General features: G+C 46.2%; 1 protein-coding gene across 5 annotated transcripts in view; it reads left to right on the forward strand.

Annotated features, from left to right (window-relative positions):
* Positions 1-17,074, forward strand: part of SDK2 (sidekick cell adhesion molecule 2) — a 317,930-nt gene that overhangs the window by 265,357 nt on the left and 35,499 nt on the right. For all 5 annotated transcript variants that reach the window (XM_044418964.1, XM_044418963.1, XM_044418965.1 and 2 more), the window contains 11 exons: positions 5,051-5,246; positions 5,632-5,730; positions 6,163-6,354; positions 10,397-10,518; positions 11,449-11,558; positions 11,887-12,037; positions 13,341-13,578; positions 13,755-13,870; positions 15,159-15,348; positions 16,402-16,500; positions 16,774-16,968. In XM_044418964.1, coding sequence (XP_044274899.1) covers positions 5,051-5,246; positions 5,632-5,730; positions 6,163-6,354; positions 10,397-10,518; positions 11,449-11,558; positions 11,887-12,037; positions 13,341-13,578; positions 13,755-13,870; positions 15,159-15,348; positions 16,402-16,500; positions 16,774-16,968 — 1,708 coding nt within the window. The remainder of the gene's footprint in view (positions 1-5,050; positions 5,247-5,631; positions 5,731-6,162; positions 6,355-10,396; positions 10,519-11,448; positions 11,559-11,886; positions 12,038-13,340; positions 13,579-13,754; positions 13,871-15,158; positions 15,349-16,401; positions 16,501-16,773; positions 16,969-17,074) is intronic.

Raw genomic sequence — 17,074 nt, forward strand, 5'->3', positions numbered from 1 at the left:
GCACCCATGTGGCAACTCAGCTTTCAAAATAAAAGAGTTTATGCTTTTCTTGACAAAGCAACACTACTTTGGATTTAATGGGCCAGTGGATGGTATACAATCAATAGTATTTAAGCTGCAATTTCATATTTCTATGGATTTGTAGGATCCTCTTAGCTCACAGCCATTTCATAATCTGCCCCTTTAAAATTAGACTTTACTTAATTCTTTTTATTATTATTAAAACAGTTATAATCATTGCTTCAAGCTTGTCTCTTAAAATATATTTGCTAAGATATAACTTTTATAAGAGAGCTTTGCCTTGTGTGCTCAATTCTGTATTGTAATTAATTCAAATTTGCATTAATTAAATTGAATTGAAACATTAAAACTTGTTTCATAATCTACTCTAAAGAAGTTCGAGAGTTTAATTGCTGCCAAACAAGATAACCAACGTTAAGAAGGATACTTAACATACTTATTAAATGCCACTTAGTATTTTTGATTAGTATTTTTGGAGGCCTAATTAGTATCTAATTAACTTGCTATAGGCTATCTTGCACCATGCCAATTAAACATGCAACATCCTTGAATATAACACCACGACAAAGTAGCTGATTATGCATTGTTATCAGCATCAGTTAATCAAGCAGCCCGTGTTGAATATTGTTTTGGATGGATAAGTACGCACACTTATTAAAACTCAGCTATTCCTTTTCCTCCGGTTAATTGATATTTAATCAACACCAAATAAAGGAGAGGATCTGAATAGAACAATTTAAGCTTCAACAGCATACCTAAATACTTTTCAGATGCTTAAAAATAAATGAGTTTATATTAACCATGTATGTAGTAGCTCTCTTATCTGGCCCTCCACTTGACAGCTCCTACGGTATGCCATTCGGTGAAGCCACAAGATGGCTTTGCATGGCACACTCAGTCGGAAGGCTGGAATCTGGCTTGGAAGGCACTAGCCATGTGTGAGGAATCTGGCTTGGGGGTGGGGATTTTCTTGGCTCAGCTCCCTGGACTCTGGCCTGCGTTCTCTCTGTTCCAAGCCTGTACCATACTAAACGTTCACATGGGGGTCTGGAAGGGAGGGAGTCTAATTGTTGCGCAGGTAGAACTAGCTAGGCCACTGTGTGCACTTCACCTGCATGCCCCCTGGGCTAGCAGAGTTCTCTTTCCACATGTGGCACTGGTGGACTTTGCACAACAATTCAGGACAACGAAGGGGCTCTCTAGCGTTCCAAGCACAGTCTGCCAAATAAGCAAGCAAACACCACCGCTCCGTGGATGCATGAACCTCGCTCAGATTCTGTCCTATGTCTTGCTTGCTTAGGCTCTTGCTTAGGAATCTTCCTAAATTCTACCTTACATCATCTGAATGTAATGGTGCTTATTCCTGAGTCGACTTCCAGAGGATTGCTCTGTGTTTCTATAGTTTCTATAGTGCCCAACAGCTGAAGCTCTCTGGACAGTTTACAACAGTTCATAATCAAAGGTACAATAACAAATTACAAATACAATAAAACACAGCATAAAAATTTCAATATACACAATTTAAAGGAATTAAAACAACTAAACCAATTTCAGTAAAAAACTAGATATATCCCATCCTATGTCATTAAAGCTAGATGGAGTCACTGGGGAGGTGGGTGTGTGCACCTTACCAAGGGACTGCATTTTCCCGAGAAAGAGACAGGAAAGTACAAACTGAGTATCTATTTAGTATTCTGCAGAGTATCCAATTTTGTTCATTATGCTGTCCTGAGCTCCTTGGAGGAAGGATGGGATAAAAATGTAATAAATAAAAGTGCAGCACTTGACTTTTCTCCACAGGCATAAATGACAGCCCGTCATTTCTGTGTGAGAAAGTGGGTTCTGCTTCCAAACACAGAGAAAAATGCCTGGTGGCAGATCCAGGTTGCAATTAGGCTGCTTTTAGTCAGGCTTTCTTTTTAATTGGGTTCTCACATAGCCTGGTTTTACAGATCCAGTCCCTTGCAGAAAAGAAATCACCCTCCGCACATGGCCAATTCTCTGCCCTTTCCATACATGCAGAGTATCTGCTTCAGAGAAACAATTGGCAGCCTTTAATCCCAGCAAGTTTCTTTCTACATGTCTTTGAAGAGACACAGATGAAGGGAAAGAGATCAGAGGGGCTGAAAACCATAGAAGAGGATTGTTAAAACCCCAGGTGGCTCTCCAGCAGCCCTCTAAATTACAGTGCAAGAGGGATTCTGCCCAGAATTAATCTGCATGTGGTCGCATGTCTCCAGATCCGGCCAAACTCACGCAGGCATGCAGGCGTGTTCAGCAGGCACCTGCCAACCCCCCTGGAGTGCGAGTCCTGTCAGTGCTGTGAAGACAAACCAGGAGCCCTTCCCTCCAGAGCCTACGCCAGACTTCCTCAACCTGGTGCCATCCCAATTTTTGGACTTCAGCTCCCATCAGCCCTAGGCCTTATGAGCATTGGAAGTGCACCAAACGTGAGAGGGCTGGCCTAATAGTTTTTCCTGGTTGCCTGTTCTGCAGAGACACCCTGTTCCAGCTCCCAATTCACAAGAGCACTTGCAGAAAGGAGCTAATTGGACCTCAATCAGCCACAGAGCTAGATTTGACTGGACCTTCTATGCTCCAACCGCTTTCTTGTCCTTGCCTTCTACTTTTGGGCTGACACCCTGTCTCTTGCCCCCTGGATTTCAACTCCATGCTTGATGAAGATGTGCCGATTGCCTGGAATGCCTTTGCACCCTTGCACTTCTTCCAGTTTTTTGGAGTGACAGCTCCTCTAAGAGAGTCCCACCAGTCTGAGATCCACCTTTGTTGGTACATACAGCACACAGCGAGCAAAGGAGGAATAGGCCTTGATAGGCCTAGCATCTCCCTGTCTGCTGCAGCACTCGGAGTGCTGGGCAACTCTCCTTTGTCTGCCGAAGCATGTCAGCACTTCCAAGTGTGAGAGGAAAGCCGTGGGCAAGAGCAGCGGTGTCCTCTGTATGCAGGAGCTTGAGAGGAAACATGGAAAAGCAAGCAAGATACATTTACAATGGTACTCTAGGACTCCAGTCTCCAAACTCTTGCTTCCCAAGTAATTGCACTGCACTGCATCCGCCAAAGCACCTGAAAGCACTATGTAGCAGGTCTCCCAAAGATGTTGGTTGTTCAAACTGAGAACTTTAGTTCAGTAGTCCGGCTCTTGCTTGGCTCTTCAGCTTCCTTAAGAATATGCTCGCTTTTTGCATTTTGTTCAGTTTGAGTGCCTCCCTTCAGGTTTTTGCATCTCCTTTTGGCCTCCCACCGACAATAAATGCGGCCGATCCATCTCTGACACCACCCCTCCTAATTGGTCTGATAGACCAGGGGTACCACGTGGCCTCCCAGCCACATTCATGGCTCCTTCCTCTCATCACTGTGCCCTTTCTACCTTCCAACTGGCTGCCACCTTGCTTTGGCAGCCACCTCACTTGTAGGCCCTGAGAGCCTTCTGCCTCCCAGCCCAGGGAAGATGAGTGAGTTGACAGTGGAGGCATCGCTCATTCCAAGGCCCTCAGCCTCCCTGCTCACCCCTCAGAGGCTGATCCAGGGACTGGCTGCACCCAGTCATAGCCCCATATCCTTGTGCCCTACCTTCTTGTGCCTAGTGTGCCTCTGTGAGGTGGTGGTGTGCTGTGAGTGGGTGCTGATGTGCCGTATCGTATGCTTTCCTGTAGCAACATGGCCGAAGCCATTGCTATGGAAGAGGATTTTTTTTTAAAGGAAGCATTCCTTCCCACTGCCCTCCATGGGAGGAAAATTCCTTGTAGCAAGTGAAAAGCTTGAGTATGGTTCTGCCCCTGCTGGGGACATGCTCCATATGGGATGTGAACTAAACATGTCCCTTCCCTGCTCCATTTTAGCTTTTCCACTGGTGCCGTTGTCACGGTGGCAGCATGCATAGCAGGGCTTCCAGCATAGCCCCTTAGCTGCTGCAAGTGATGTATAGGATCGCTCTGCTAAGGTACTTAGGTTGCCTTGCTAGGGAAGAGGTAAAGGCAGCTTGGCTTAGATCAAGGAGAATCCGAAGCAAGCAGTGACAAATGCTCAGTGTCTGTGTACTGAGGCAGAAAACAAGAAAGGCTCCAGGAGTGGCAGACTCAGCCTCACAAATCATCAGCCTTTCAGTGCAAGGCCACCCAATGCTATAGCATTGTTGAAGCTAGGAAAGTGTGGACCTGATCAATGTCAGGAAGTGAGAAATACTGATAGGCCTGTGCAAGCTGCTCTGAGCTTCTTAAATTTAAGAAGGGAAGGGGGTAAACCCAATACCCTAATTCCAGACCTTCCTAGATCTCACTTAATTAGCTGGCACAGCTTGCTGAGGGATGCAATCAATTGTTTTTACCACCTGGGAGTTTCTAAATCGAGACTAGTATCTCCTCTTTTTTTGCCCTACTATTTTGCCTGCAGGTTCAGTGACTCACAGACTATCTCTTTCTTGTTCCAGGATGATGCTCAAGCCACTTTCTGTTCTCACCATGAAGCTGAGATGTGGCTGGCAGCACTTGGAAAAGACTTAAACAGCCAGACAAATAAGAATGAGCTTAAGTAATTAGGGGTTTCAAAATGCTATGTCAGTTTTGTCAGAGAAAAGTGCCCTGCTGTTGCTCGTTTTTCACATTTTCCTATAACAAGGTGTAAATTAAAAACAGTTAGAACAGAAAGGCCAGCCAAATAGCAACTGCATTCACACATACCTTAAAGGTCACATGCACACCTGACTCACTCTCACTTGTCTTTATTACTATTTTATTTTTATTTTGTATCTCATTTCTGTACTGCCTGCAGCCAAAGCTCTCTGGGCAATTTTCAGCAGGAAAAAATAAATTAAAACAATAATTTATTGTAAGCCTCCTAGGAAGGCCTCAGTAGTTATAGACAACCTATAAATATGCGCATACATACACACACACACACACACACACACACACACACAGAAGACATATCAAGAGAAAGTAAGATCTCTACAACAGATAGTCTTCCACTGCTTCTTCATGTTCAAACCACAATGTTGCTTGTTTTCCCTTAGCTGATTGCCTGGGAGCCAGCCCAAGAAGAAGAGATGACGGTGGTGACAGTGCGGCCCAACTTCCAGGACAATGTCCACGTGGGTTACATCTCCGGCCTCAAGAAGTTTGCCGAGTATTTCACCTCCGTACTGTGTTTCACCACACCAGGCGACGGACCCCGCAGCCCACCCCAGCTGGTGCGCACCCATGAGGATGGTACGGCCCTTCCCTTTGGAGCTGGGCACAGGCACAGCTCTTGGGTTCCTGTATGTCCATGAAACTCTGGGGTCCACACAACACACACTGCTCGGCGTGAGTTAAGCAGCATCTTCCATTCTGGAGGTCTGAGCAGGTTTACTGCCTCCATGATAGGGCCAGACACTTCACTGCTGGGACTGCAGTGCTGCTTGCAGGCCCCCTGGCTGCGGCTTGGCTGTGTCTGCTGCAGTCGTGCGTGATTTGCAGAGCCCCATCACAGGGCCTTGGAATGTGTTTCCCTGGGAAGAGTCAGCGAGCAGCACGCTCTTTGTTAGACCCCTTTTGTGTTTGTCCTGTTGTAACTTTCTGGGTGGTGGGATTGTCTGTTTGTTTGTTTGGCTAGTTCCGGGTCTGGTGGGACACCTCAGCTTCAGTGAGATCCTAGACACATCTCTGAAGGTCAGCTGGCAAGAACCTCTGGAAAAGAATGGCATTCTGACAGGTAAGGGACATTTCCCACCTGGGACAATTCTGCTCTTTATGTCGTCGTCCCTCCACTACTTAAGCAAGCTTCTCCAGGGGCAATGAGAGTCTTCAGAACTGTACTGTTATTTGCAGAGACACAAAACTAGATCCTAGCCTAGAAGCCACATTGGCTTCCACTCTGCATCAGGAACACTACGGGAACTAAAATGATGGCGTCCATTTGTCTTAAGCTTCCTAGAGCTTGCTTGCTTTGTAGTGCACAGATTTCAAAGAAGCTTGATGAATCCGTGGACATGCTAAGGCAGCATAAACCAGAAGCCCCAAAGGCCAGCTGATAAGGCCTAAAACTCTAACTTATGGCCACAAAATTAGTTAGACTTGCTTGCTTTGAGCCCTAAGTACAAGTAAAAGTCGTGTCGCTTCATATGCCTGTGTTGGGTTCTCTTAGGCTACCGTATCTCCTGGGAGGAATATAACCGCACCAATACGCGGGTGACACATTACCTGCCCAATGTCACACTGGAATACCGTGTCACGGGCCTCACTGCCCTCACCACCTATACCATCGAAGTGGCAGCCATGACCTCCAAAGGACAAGGACAGGTTTCCTCTTCCACCATTTCCTCTGGGGTTCCTCCAGGTAAGCTTGTCTTACAGGCACTTCCTGAAGCAGAGTAATTAGGAGAGGGTGCAGTTCAGAGGCAGAGCATGTGCTTTATAGAGGTTCAGTCCTGGGCATCTCCAGGTAGGGCGGGGGGTGGGGGTGGGAATCCTGCCTGAAACAGAGAGCCACTGTCAGTCAGGGTTAGCAGTGCTGGGCAAGCTGGCCCAAGGTATAAGCCAGCTTCCCACGTTCCTCCCTTGCAGGAAGTATAGGGACCGGCAAGGGGTGCTGCAGCTTTGGCCCTTCTCTTGCAACTGCACTGTGGTTGATGGGTTTTCATGTCACGTATATGGATACATATTTGAACACTCCTGTAGACAATTTAGTGAAAAGCAGAGTCTGCTAAGTAGGACAGCATATGTAGAATCACATTCACTATAGCACAGATATGAATTTATTGAATAACCCAGTGTGCTCAAGCTTTATAAATACTGCATCAAAGGTGATCATGATTCAGACAATGTGTTTTATTCAGAAGTCTAATCAAATCCTTCCGTGATATTTGGTGAATCTTTATTTGTGAGGGAAGCAGAATTTTTTGGCGACCATGCAGTAAACTTCTCCTTTATTGGGGCTATTTTCTAAAATAGGGTGGGAAGAAGCAGCAAGGTTATTCTTAGTCCTCTCCCACAATATCTAGTAGGGGAACTGTGCATAAGTCAAACTGTGATTTGAGTGTCAGATTGTGCAGAAAGGCTGTGACTCTTCATTCATAAATAAATGGGGTTTCCAAGATCAGCACTCCTGCTCTTGCTTTGATTGCCTGTACTGTTAATCCTGGTGTGTTGCAATTGGATTTTCTTGGCTCCTGAGCTGTGGGTGCCCATGGTGAAGGAAGCCCGTTTCTCCGAAATGATGACCTTTCGCTCCCTTGGACATGGAACCAGGCAGCAGGTCAAAGCTGGGCAACATGTGACCCTTCAGATGTTGCAGGACTGTAACTCCCATCAGCCCTAAGCAACATAGCGAGTGGTGAGGGCTGATGAGAGTTGTAGTTCCAAATCTGTGCAGCCGCAAGTTATCTAGCCCTGCCCTGGCTGACGTGAAGCAAAGTCTTGGGATGAGTGATTGGGAGTAAATATGCAGATTTCATTCTGAGTGCCCCAACTTGGCTTAATTATTCACAGGAAGAATTTCCATCTGTACTTCACCTGATCTCTTAGCCAAACCTGTGAGGGGCTTTAGGCAGAGTCACTCAACAAACAGAGCTTTTCTTTGGTGCACGTAAGACGGGGAGGGCAGCCACTATGGATCTTATCATCTGAAGCCCTTTTCTGTATATTTCTGCTGTTTCCCTAACCTTCAAGCACCAAACCATATCTCAGGTATTAGGAATATTAATTGGAACAAGGACTGCTCTTTTGTAAGAGGTCCCCCTACTAAAGATAGATTTACATCTTGCTTTGTCAAGCCCTCATGAACAGAGTTTTGAAGATGCATCTTCATGAACAGATCATTCTCCATATTTGATTTAATTCAGTTTGCTTGCGTGAACTTTGACTTTGCCAAACTCAATTAGTTTCAATATTTGTCCTTTTGAGTAATTCAATTAATTCAAGTGTGGGTCTCATTTGTGCAGACAGATAACATGCCCCTCACAATCTGACAACAACCACGCTTTCACAAGCTTCAGCATTATTAAATTAACAAACATCAAAGTAATGAATATGAAATTACAGAAAGCACTATCGGCTCTCCTTGTGACTTTCATGAGATGGGAGTTTTGAATTTGATGAATACTTGAATCACTTCAAATATTTGTTTTGAATCCTGAGTCGTCGTCAGGGCTAATCCAAGGATGAGGCAGTCTTACAATGCATCATGAATCTGCCACCGTGTGGGCCACTGAGAATCATGGGATAGTAGAGTTGGATGGGGCCTATAAGGCCATCGAGTCCAACTCCCCTTGTTCTCCAGTTCCTCTCCCTCACATCACTGTTGGATGGAGTTAAGGTTATTTGGATTCGTCCCTTTATGCTTGAGAATTTTTGGCTTTAAAAAAGGAGCAGTACAGGGATGACTGATATGAACACATTACACCAGTCCTCCGTCAATTACTGTCTGAAGTCTGGGCCCAATTCAAAGTGCTGACATGAACATTCAAAGCCCTAAATGGGTTGGGGCCAGGCTGTCTGAAGGAATGCCTTCTTCCGTGTGTGCTTGCCCAAACCCTGAGAGAGAGCCCCCTCCAAAGGAAGCAAGGAGAGTGGCCACTAGGAAAAGGCCTTCTGGGCTGTGGCACCTCCTTTGTGGAATCAGCTCCCCAAAGAGGTGCACCTGGAGCCCATTCTCTGTTCCTTTTGGTGCTCGGTGAAAACCTTTTTATTTACCCAGTATTTTAACATTTAGATTTTTATGCTCCTGTTTTGCCACACCTCTGAATGAGATTTAACTGCAATGGTGGTGGTAGGATTCTGTATTATGCTTTAGTGTATTATGGTATTTATTATTGGGATTGTTGTGTTTTTATTATATGTTTCTTTTATATGTGTTTTATATTAAATATGGTATTTCCAATTTTGTAAATCACCCTGGGAGCTGTGGGCACTGCAGACATGCAATAAATAAATAAATAATACTGCATCCCAAATAAACTCCAAATCGTTACTTTTCCTATGGAGTGGGAAACGGGAGATACAGGAGGGAAGGTCTGCTTGCAAGAAGAGCCCTGCTGGATCACACTATCCATTTTCCTGACTGCACAGTGGCCAACTAAGGGTGCCTCTGGAAACATGGGGGCGATGGCCCTCCCCTGCTGTCGTTCCCCAGCAGCTGGTGTTCAAAGAAATGCTTCCTCTGATCCTGGAATCTTCATAACTAGTAGCCTTTGTTAGTTGTCTGCTTTCAGGGCCATCTCTAAGAACTTCAGAACGCCGTTCTTTCATTGTTAGCTGTTTGTCCTCTCAAAACCATGCTCTCATGTTGTCTCTCCTGTTCTGCCTTCCACAGAACACGCTCCCCCTTGCCTTATGACCCCTTCAGAACTTGCCTTGCGCTTGGCAGTGCATGGGAGAAATCATAACCAGCAGGGGGGTGTGCAGGGGAGGCCACACACGACACAGACACAGCTGGCAACCAATGGTGTGAAGTGCCCCCATACGCCAGCTCTTCGCTCCAAATCACCTCCTCCTGATGCAGCATTTCTGGTTTTGTCACACATCTAAGCATGTAAGATAGAGCCAGGCCCCATGAAGATAATGCAGAATGACACATGCTGCTTTTTTACAGCATGGAAAAAGAGAGCACAGAAGCCATTGCTGTGTTGTGGAAGGATAAAAAGGTCTCGATTTGAATAGCATCTTTTTCAGACTATTCCATAGCAGTGGTTCTTTCCTTGAACCTTCAGGAACTTTGGGAGGCAGCGATCCCTCCCTTTAGGGTTTGCTTAATTTATATCTGAAGTATCAGTGATGGCTATACTTGGGCATGGGACTGCAGGTTGGGCAAAGGGGTGTACAAGAACTAAAATATCTTTTTTTTTCTTGATCAGGAAAGCAAAACCTACCTGATATATGTATCTGAGTATAGTGGGCTTTCTTATCTCTCAGACATTAATCTTCATTTATACAAGTGGCATGTGCAACTTTTTAAATCTATGTTGGTTGTGAATATTTTTATCATTAATACATTTTTGGTATAGTGCAAAAGTGCTTCTGTCTCTCCAGCTACTGCCTGTTCATAATACACTACAGTTAACATAATCAAGTGATACTTTCCTTTTAGGTTATTCTATTAGGACCTTTCCTTCCCCAACCTGTTACCCTTTGGATGTTTTCAACAACTCCCAGCATTCCCAACCACTAGCCATCCTGGCAGGGGCTGATCAGAGTTCAGGTCTAAACCATGTGGAGGGCACCAGGCTGGGGAAGCCTGAGGCCTATTCAATGGAAATTTCCTCTTCAGAACAGGCTTTGAACAGAATGCATTTGTGTGAAGGGCAAGGAAGAGCTGGGACAATGTGCATCTTCCTTGAGCTATAGATAAGTGACTGCCATCTTTGCTCTCTCCTTGTTCACAGAACTCCCTGGGCCCCCTACTAACCTGGGTATCTCCAACATTGGTCCCCGCTCAGTCACTCTTCAGTTCCGTCCAGGTTATGATGGCAAGACATCAATTTCCAGGTGGCAGGTAGAAGCACAGGTGAGGCTTCAGCCAGCGCTTATTTTGTTGTGGAAAAGGTCCATAGCAGAGAAAGCTCTCTATTTCAACCCTTCTCTAATCCTTAAGATAGCAACTGCTATACTGAAGAAGTCGCTGTGCGGACAGGCTATGCGTTAACTCTGTGACATGATAAAAGCAATGTTCTCCATTCTTTGCATGCATGAACTTTGCTAAATGTTAGGAAATGTAAATGTTTTAAGAACTGCAGTGGCAGAGGACAAGGAGGAAGAGAAGAACGCAGCAATTTAAAGCAGAGAAAACAGTAAGTAAAGAATAACAGAAAATAGGCACCCTAGTCAGGACTTTGTATAGTCCACAATTGCACTGGGTAAGCACAGAATTTGACACTGGAGCAGATTTGTCATCTTGAGAATGTGACCTTCAATTTTAAAAAATAATTTTGTACTTGCTGCAAATATAGGTTTTAAAAGATCCGTGCCGTGGCTGGTGAAATCTCAGAAACTGGGGGAAGGTTTTGTGGTTATTTTCACAAAAGGATGTCAGCATATTGCTATGATGCCCCCTTGTATACAGTGTGTTCAATTTATATTTCTCTTTTGTATTTTTGTGTGCGTACTGGACGATGTCTTTCTGTACATAGTTTTCCCACAGAAAAGCAGCCACCAACTTCAGTGAATAGTCATGAAAACAGAATAAGACATCATAAAATGGCAACTCCTAAAAGTGAAACCCCCACAGTGATGGGGTTTCTGTGAACTTTTTTATAATTTGCCAAAATATGTATTTATGCTACAAAAGTTGACCTGCTTCTCAGTGTCTAAGAACAGCAAACGGCAAACTATAGCTTCGGCAACCACATTTTTACAAAACTGGAGGAGGAGAAGCGATTCATGGCCTACAGAATGACAGCACTGCCCCAGTCCTTCTCATTGCCTGATTTGCCCCCAGGTTGGCCAGACTGGTGAGAGTGAGGAGTGGACCCTCATCCATCAGGTGTCTAATGAGCCAGATGCCCGCTCCATGGAGGTTCCCAACCTCAATCCCTACACACATTACAGGTTGGTGTTGGGTCGGGGCAGAGGGGAGAGATACTGATAACATGCAAGCAGTTTGATTCTGCTGCTAGACTTCCATAAGAACATTCAAAGAGCCCTGGGTTGATCCGAGAGGGCCTAATAAAGCCATGTTTATATGTTAGTGGAGGTGATAACGATGCACTTGAGAACTCTTGTGTTGAAATAAAAAGGAAGGGGGGAAGTGAAAGCACCTCTGAGGCCACTCAGAGCAAGTTCAGAGTCTGTGGTTATGGTAGAAAGATGCTTTCTTTTGGCGCCTCACTCTCTTTCCCAACATCAGTCTTGTTCCTTTGTTCCTTTCTACTTCTAGCTTCCGCATGCGGCAAGTGAACATCGTAGGCACCAGTCCACCCAGTCTTCCTTCCCGCAGGATCCAGACCTTGCAGGCCCCGCCTGATGTATCTCCTGCCAATATTACACTGAGAACAGCCAGCGAAACCAGCCTCTGGCTGCGATGGATGGTGAGCAGTGGCATAAGGAGGCACTCGGCCCGATAATCGTCTCTAGAAGGAGGAACCCAGGGAGGAATGAAGCAGAGTGGGGGCTAAACCAGACCACCAAGGATCAGTCTCCCTAGCAGTGTTTACCTGTTGCAAAATCTTATAAGATAGATCTGAAATCCTGAAGAATGAAGGCAGTCAGAGGGGGCTAGCAGCTTCAGTCAAGGAAGGATTAGATGCTGGGCATAGATCTACAAGGAGCAGGTATGTGGAGAAGATGGGACCACACTCCCATCATCTTTCAACAAGATAGACCTGCTCAAAGGTAGGGGCCGCTCTACTCTCTCACTGTGGATAGGGCTGATGTGTCACCCGCAACATGATAATACAAACTATTTTGAATCACTGCAACTACTCAGATCTTACTTTCTCCAGCAAAAATGAGAACTCCCTCATGGCACAAGCTCTGACCAGAGCCATTCCTACCACTGCCAAGGGCATCAGCAGCAGCACTAAACAAGGGAAGGACTGCTAAGATCAGACAGAGATGCCCCCAGATTCCACCTGAAACCAAACTGGAAGTGGAGTTGTGATCCTGCCCGCAGTGGCATCACCTCATACTGGACAAGAAACTTCCTGCTCTGCTTCTGCAAGGCTTTTCAGGAATTGTAGCTTACTGTTCAGACATAAATTATCTGTAGGCCCAGGATGATGAGACAGGAGTTGGAAGAAAGGAGGGTGTGACTATGCACAAGTGAGGAACATGTGGCCCTCTAGATGTTGTCAGGCTCCTGTTCTCAGCAGCCCTGAGCCAGAATTGGTCTTGATCAGGAATGGCTAGCTGGAGATCCATTGCTGCCCCTTCTCATCTGCGGCATGGGGGGTCCAGAAAGGCCTCTGTTCTATATATGTTAAGGCAGAAAAGTCCACTGCAATGATAGTTTTTTATTGTTATTTGACATTTGAACAGGAAAGTCAGTGTTGTATTGCCTTCTCTTTCCGAATGCATTTACCCTGTTCAAACTTCATGCTAATCTACAGTGTGGTGGTTAAATCCTGGGTTGTCATGATGTATGAACATGTTTGCACTCCAAACCATGGTTTCTTAATAATGGACAACCCAGGAAGAGAATCCATGACTGGGTCGTGCATTCTTGGTTGTCTAAACGATAGGATGTTGTTACTTGTGAACCCAAAACTGTGGGTTGTACATGGGTGGTTTTGCCAGGATACAGAGGCAGCAGGCAAATGTGGTAAAACACAGAATGAGAGAGAGAGAGAGAGAGAGAGAGGCCAACAAGTATGCCCTTTTTGTTTTTGCCAGCCCCTGCCAGAGACAGAGTACAATGGCAGCCCTGAGTCTGTGGGTTACCGGTTGCGTTACTCACGCTTAGACGGTCGCAGCCGGACCTTGACCAACACCATCCATGACCGTGTGGAGCGTGAATTCACCATTGAAGACCTGGAGGAATGGACGGAGTACCGTGTGCAGGTGCAGGCCTTCAATGCCATCGGGCCTGGCCCATGGAGCCAGACGGTGGTGGGGCGAACCCGGGAGTCAGGTATTCTCTCCACCCCCAGCCCTACCACTAGGCCTTGAAACAGTTGCGCAGGGCTCTGCCCATCTGCCTGCCTGGAACTTTGTGTGTGGAGTTCTGGGCTGCGGGTCGTCTATTACAGAACCATCTCAGAGGAGCTTGTCCGTTCAGCACAGACTCCCTTCTCTTTGTGCACACAGTGCCGTCATCTGGGCCCACCAATGTGTCAGCCCTGGCTACCACTTCCACCTCAATGCTGGTGCGGTGGAATGAGATCCCTGAAGCCGACCGGAATGGGCTTGTCCTGGGCTACAAGGTAAGCACTAAAAGCACCAACCCCTCCTCAGCCTGCTAGCCTCCTCTCTTTCACCACCTTCCAAACTCCCAGATTAATTGGTGCTCCTCAAGTGCTCCCTCACTCCGAATCAAGCCTCACTGTCTTCTGCAGTGCCTTGACCCTGCACACCACAGTATTTTATTATAACCCATCAGAAAGCCTGGGGGAAAATATTTTTACATTCTTCACCTGGCACCAAAAAAATAAAAAAATCACCTTCAGGTAAACTTTGAGGCGGGGGTTTCATGACTGGGCGTCACATCATGCTGTGTCTCATATCTGTGGTTCAGAGTACCTCGTGGTGGCCCCCAGGCTGAAGGATGCACGCTTGACTCTCCAACATGGCAGCAAGATGCACTCTCCCAGTTCCTGCACTTTAGAGTCATAGAGTAGTAGAGTTGGACGGGGCTAGAGGGGCACTCGATCCAACCCCTTGCTCGGTACAGGACTCCAAGTTAACCCACCTTTACACAGTGTGACTCTGAAGTCACTCCACAGCGGTGAATTCCTCGTCACCACACCCACAAGAACCCAAGCCCAGAGTATCCGATGTTTACCAGAATAGGCATATTTCTGAAGTAGAGGGGACAAAACAGTCACAATAGTGAGCATTTTTATCCCTATAATTGTTATTGTCCCCAGAGATGGGCCTCACAATGCAAGCAATGTGTCCTTCTCCACCCTTCTTCACAGCTACCCTCACATCCTGAGGCGTTAGAGGGACCTTGGGCTGGCCAGCTTCAGTAGGCCCCCTCCCTTGGTTTAGCTGTCTTCTCACGGCCATGGTCTCAGCTCTTCCTGCTCCTCACTCTCTTTCTCATCATGGTTGCCATTAGGAGTTTGAGAAACAGTGAGCTGGGGAGCAACGCGTCAGTGAAATCTGCTGCTGCTGCTGCTCACCACCAGATCTGGAGCAAAATGCTTGCAGTGGTTAAGAGGAGCAGCCATCTCAGGACTCTCCTGTCACTGTATCCAGTGCCTGACCATGCCTTGATGTCAGCCTCGATATCCTCCCTTTTGCTTCTGTCCAGTTTCCCCCCTTCTCCACTCTGTTCCGTTTCTCCAGTCCCGTCGTAAGCCGCAGCCACTTGGCAAATGCCTTCCTTTCACAGCCTTTCCACACACAGGGGCTGCACCTCAGCAGCTCTGTAAGACAGAGGCCTCCTTCCCAGTGGTTGGCCTTCCCCTGAGCAATAATGAAGGGACTGAAGAAGGGAGACCCAGTGCCTTTCCTTCACCGGGACCGTTTGTGTCTCTTCTCTTTTAGGTTATGTACAAGGAAAAGGATTCAGATGTGAGGGCCCAGTTCTGGCTGGTGGAAGGCAATGCTTCGCGAAGCGCTCAGCTCACAGGCTTGGGCAAGTATGTCCTCTATGAGATCCGGGTGCTGGCTTTCACTCGCATTGGTGACGGCGTGCCCAGCAATCCGCCTATCCTTGAACGCACCCTGGATGATGGTAGGTGTCCAACAACCACGGGCCTGCCGACCACAATTATAGCAAGAGGGAATGGGAAGGGAAAAGAAGGAAAGTTTTGCAGTGGGGGAATCTATGTAGTATTCAAAGGCTGTGCTAATCAAAAAGAAAGGCCGTTCCTCAGAACAGACACAATTTGTGTTGTGGATAAATTTAACCACACATTATTAATACAGTTTGTTGAGAAAATGGCAGAACTTCACATTTATAGTGTTTTCACACATTCACATTAATTATTTGGTTGCAATTCTCACAAGAAACCTGCAAGATAGATCAATATTATTATCCCCATCTGCAGAAGCAAGATTAGAACTAAGGCCTAAATACAGGCCTTTAGGCACTGCACAACATCAGATCTGTAGATTATATTTTTCCAAAATACCATCAGCAGAGACTTATCCTAGAAATTTACAAAGAGAGAGACTTCTTTGTGGTGGTGCCCTGAATTTGGAATGCAGTCCCAAAGAAGCTTTCATTTCAATGCTAAATTAAAATGCTTATTCTTGTCAAAGAATTTTGACAAGTTACTACCTTAGAATTTTTAAAGTATTTTAATTCCTCTTTAAGCAGAATTGAATATTGTGTTTTTATTTGGCCAGCTGATCAAAGTGTTGATGGTTTAATTTGTGTTTTTCTCTGTAATCATATTGTTTTTATACTGAATTTGTTTGTTGGTTTTAAGATTGCATTTACTCCCTTGTGGGAAGAGAGGAAGGGTGCTTTATAAATGTTAAAAATAAAATAAATACATGCATACAGTACATTGGTGATCGTTTTAAAACCTTATTATCAGCAATACCAGCACCTGAACTTGACTCAACACAACCCCAGCCTCCAAACAAATGAATAATGCAACCAAAGTTAGTTTTGTGTCGCATGCTAGTGTGTGTGTGTGTGTGTGTGTGTGCGCGCGCGCACATGCGTGCATGCACAGATTTCTGTGTAAATTCCATTCTCTGCATTTGCTATGGATGTGGCTGTGTCCCTTGATACGTCCCTCAGAGCACCCATTCTCCTTGTCTTGCTGTATTTCAGTTCCTGGACCCCCAGTGGGCATTCTCTTCCCTGAAGTGAGAACCACTTCTGTTCGGCTAATCTGGCAGCCACCTGCTGCTCCCAATGGGATCATTCTAGGTAAGCAGCTAGCCTCCCCACAGAGACTGTAGACCCGAGTGTTGCCTGCCATGTTGGATGTCAGTTGCTGTCACCAGAGGAATTATGGGAGTTCTGGATGCGTAAGAGTAGAGACCATCCCACCTCAGATCCATGGACATCCTCTCCTAAAGCTACTTAAGTTTAAAATACTGCTCTTTGGACGGCAGCGTCCCCTTTCACTGCAAAAAGATAGGCTTGTGGGACAGTTGTCCCAGGCATTTTCAAACTATCCAGCATTTCACCTGTACGCAGCATACCAGATCACCCACCGTCTCAACACCTCGACTGCTAACTCTGCCAGCGTGGAAGTGCTCAACCCCAGCGCACGCCAGTTTACTGCTACCAGTCTTAGACCTGAGTCCACCTACCTCTTCCGTATCACGGCACAGACCCGAAAGGGCTGGGGCGAGGCAGCAGAGGCGCTGGTGGTCACCACAGAGAAAAGAGGTAATTACCGAGGGGAGGGGAGGGGAGGGGAGGGCCACTGTGCATGCTGGTCTAAGTGGTTCAGTGGGACAACTGAGAGGGAGCAGTTGCATGTTGCAGAGACTGA

This window comes from Varanus komodoensis, unplaced genomic scaffold, assembly GCF_004798865.1.
Source record: "Varanus komodoensis strain SLA01 unplaced genomic scaffold, ASM479886v1 scaffold96, whole genome shotgun sequence".
Taxonomy (NCBI): Eukaryota; Metazoa; Chordata; class Lepidosauria; order Squamata; family Varanidae; genus Varanus; species Varanus komodoensis.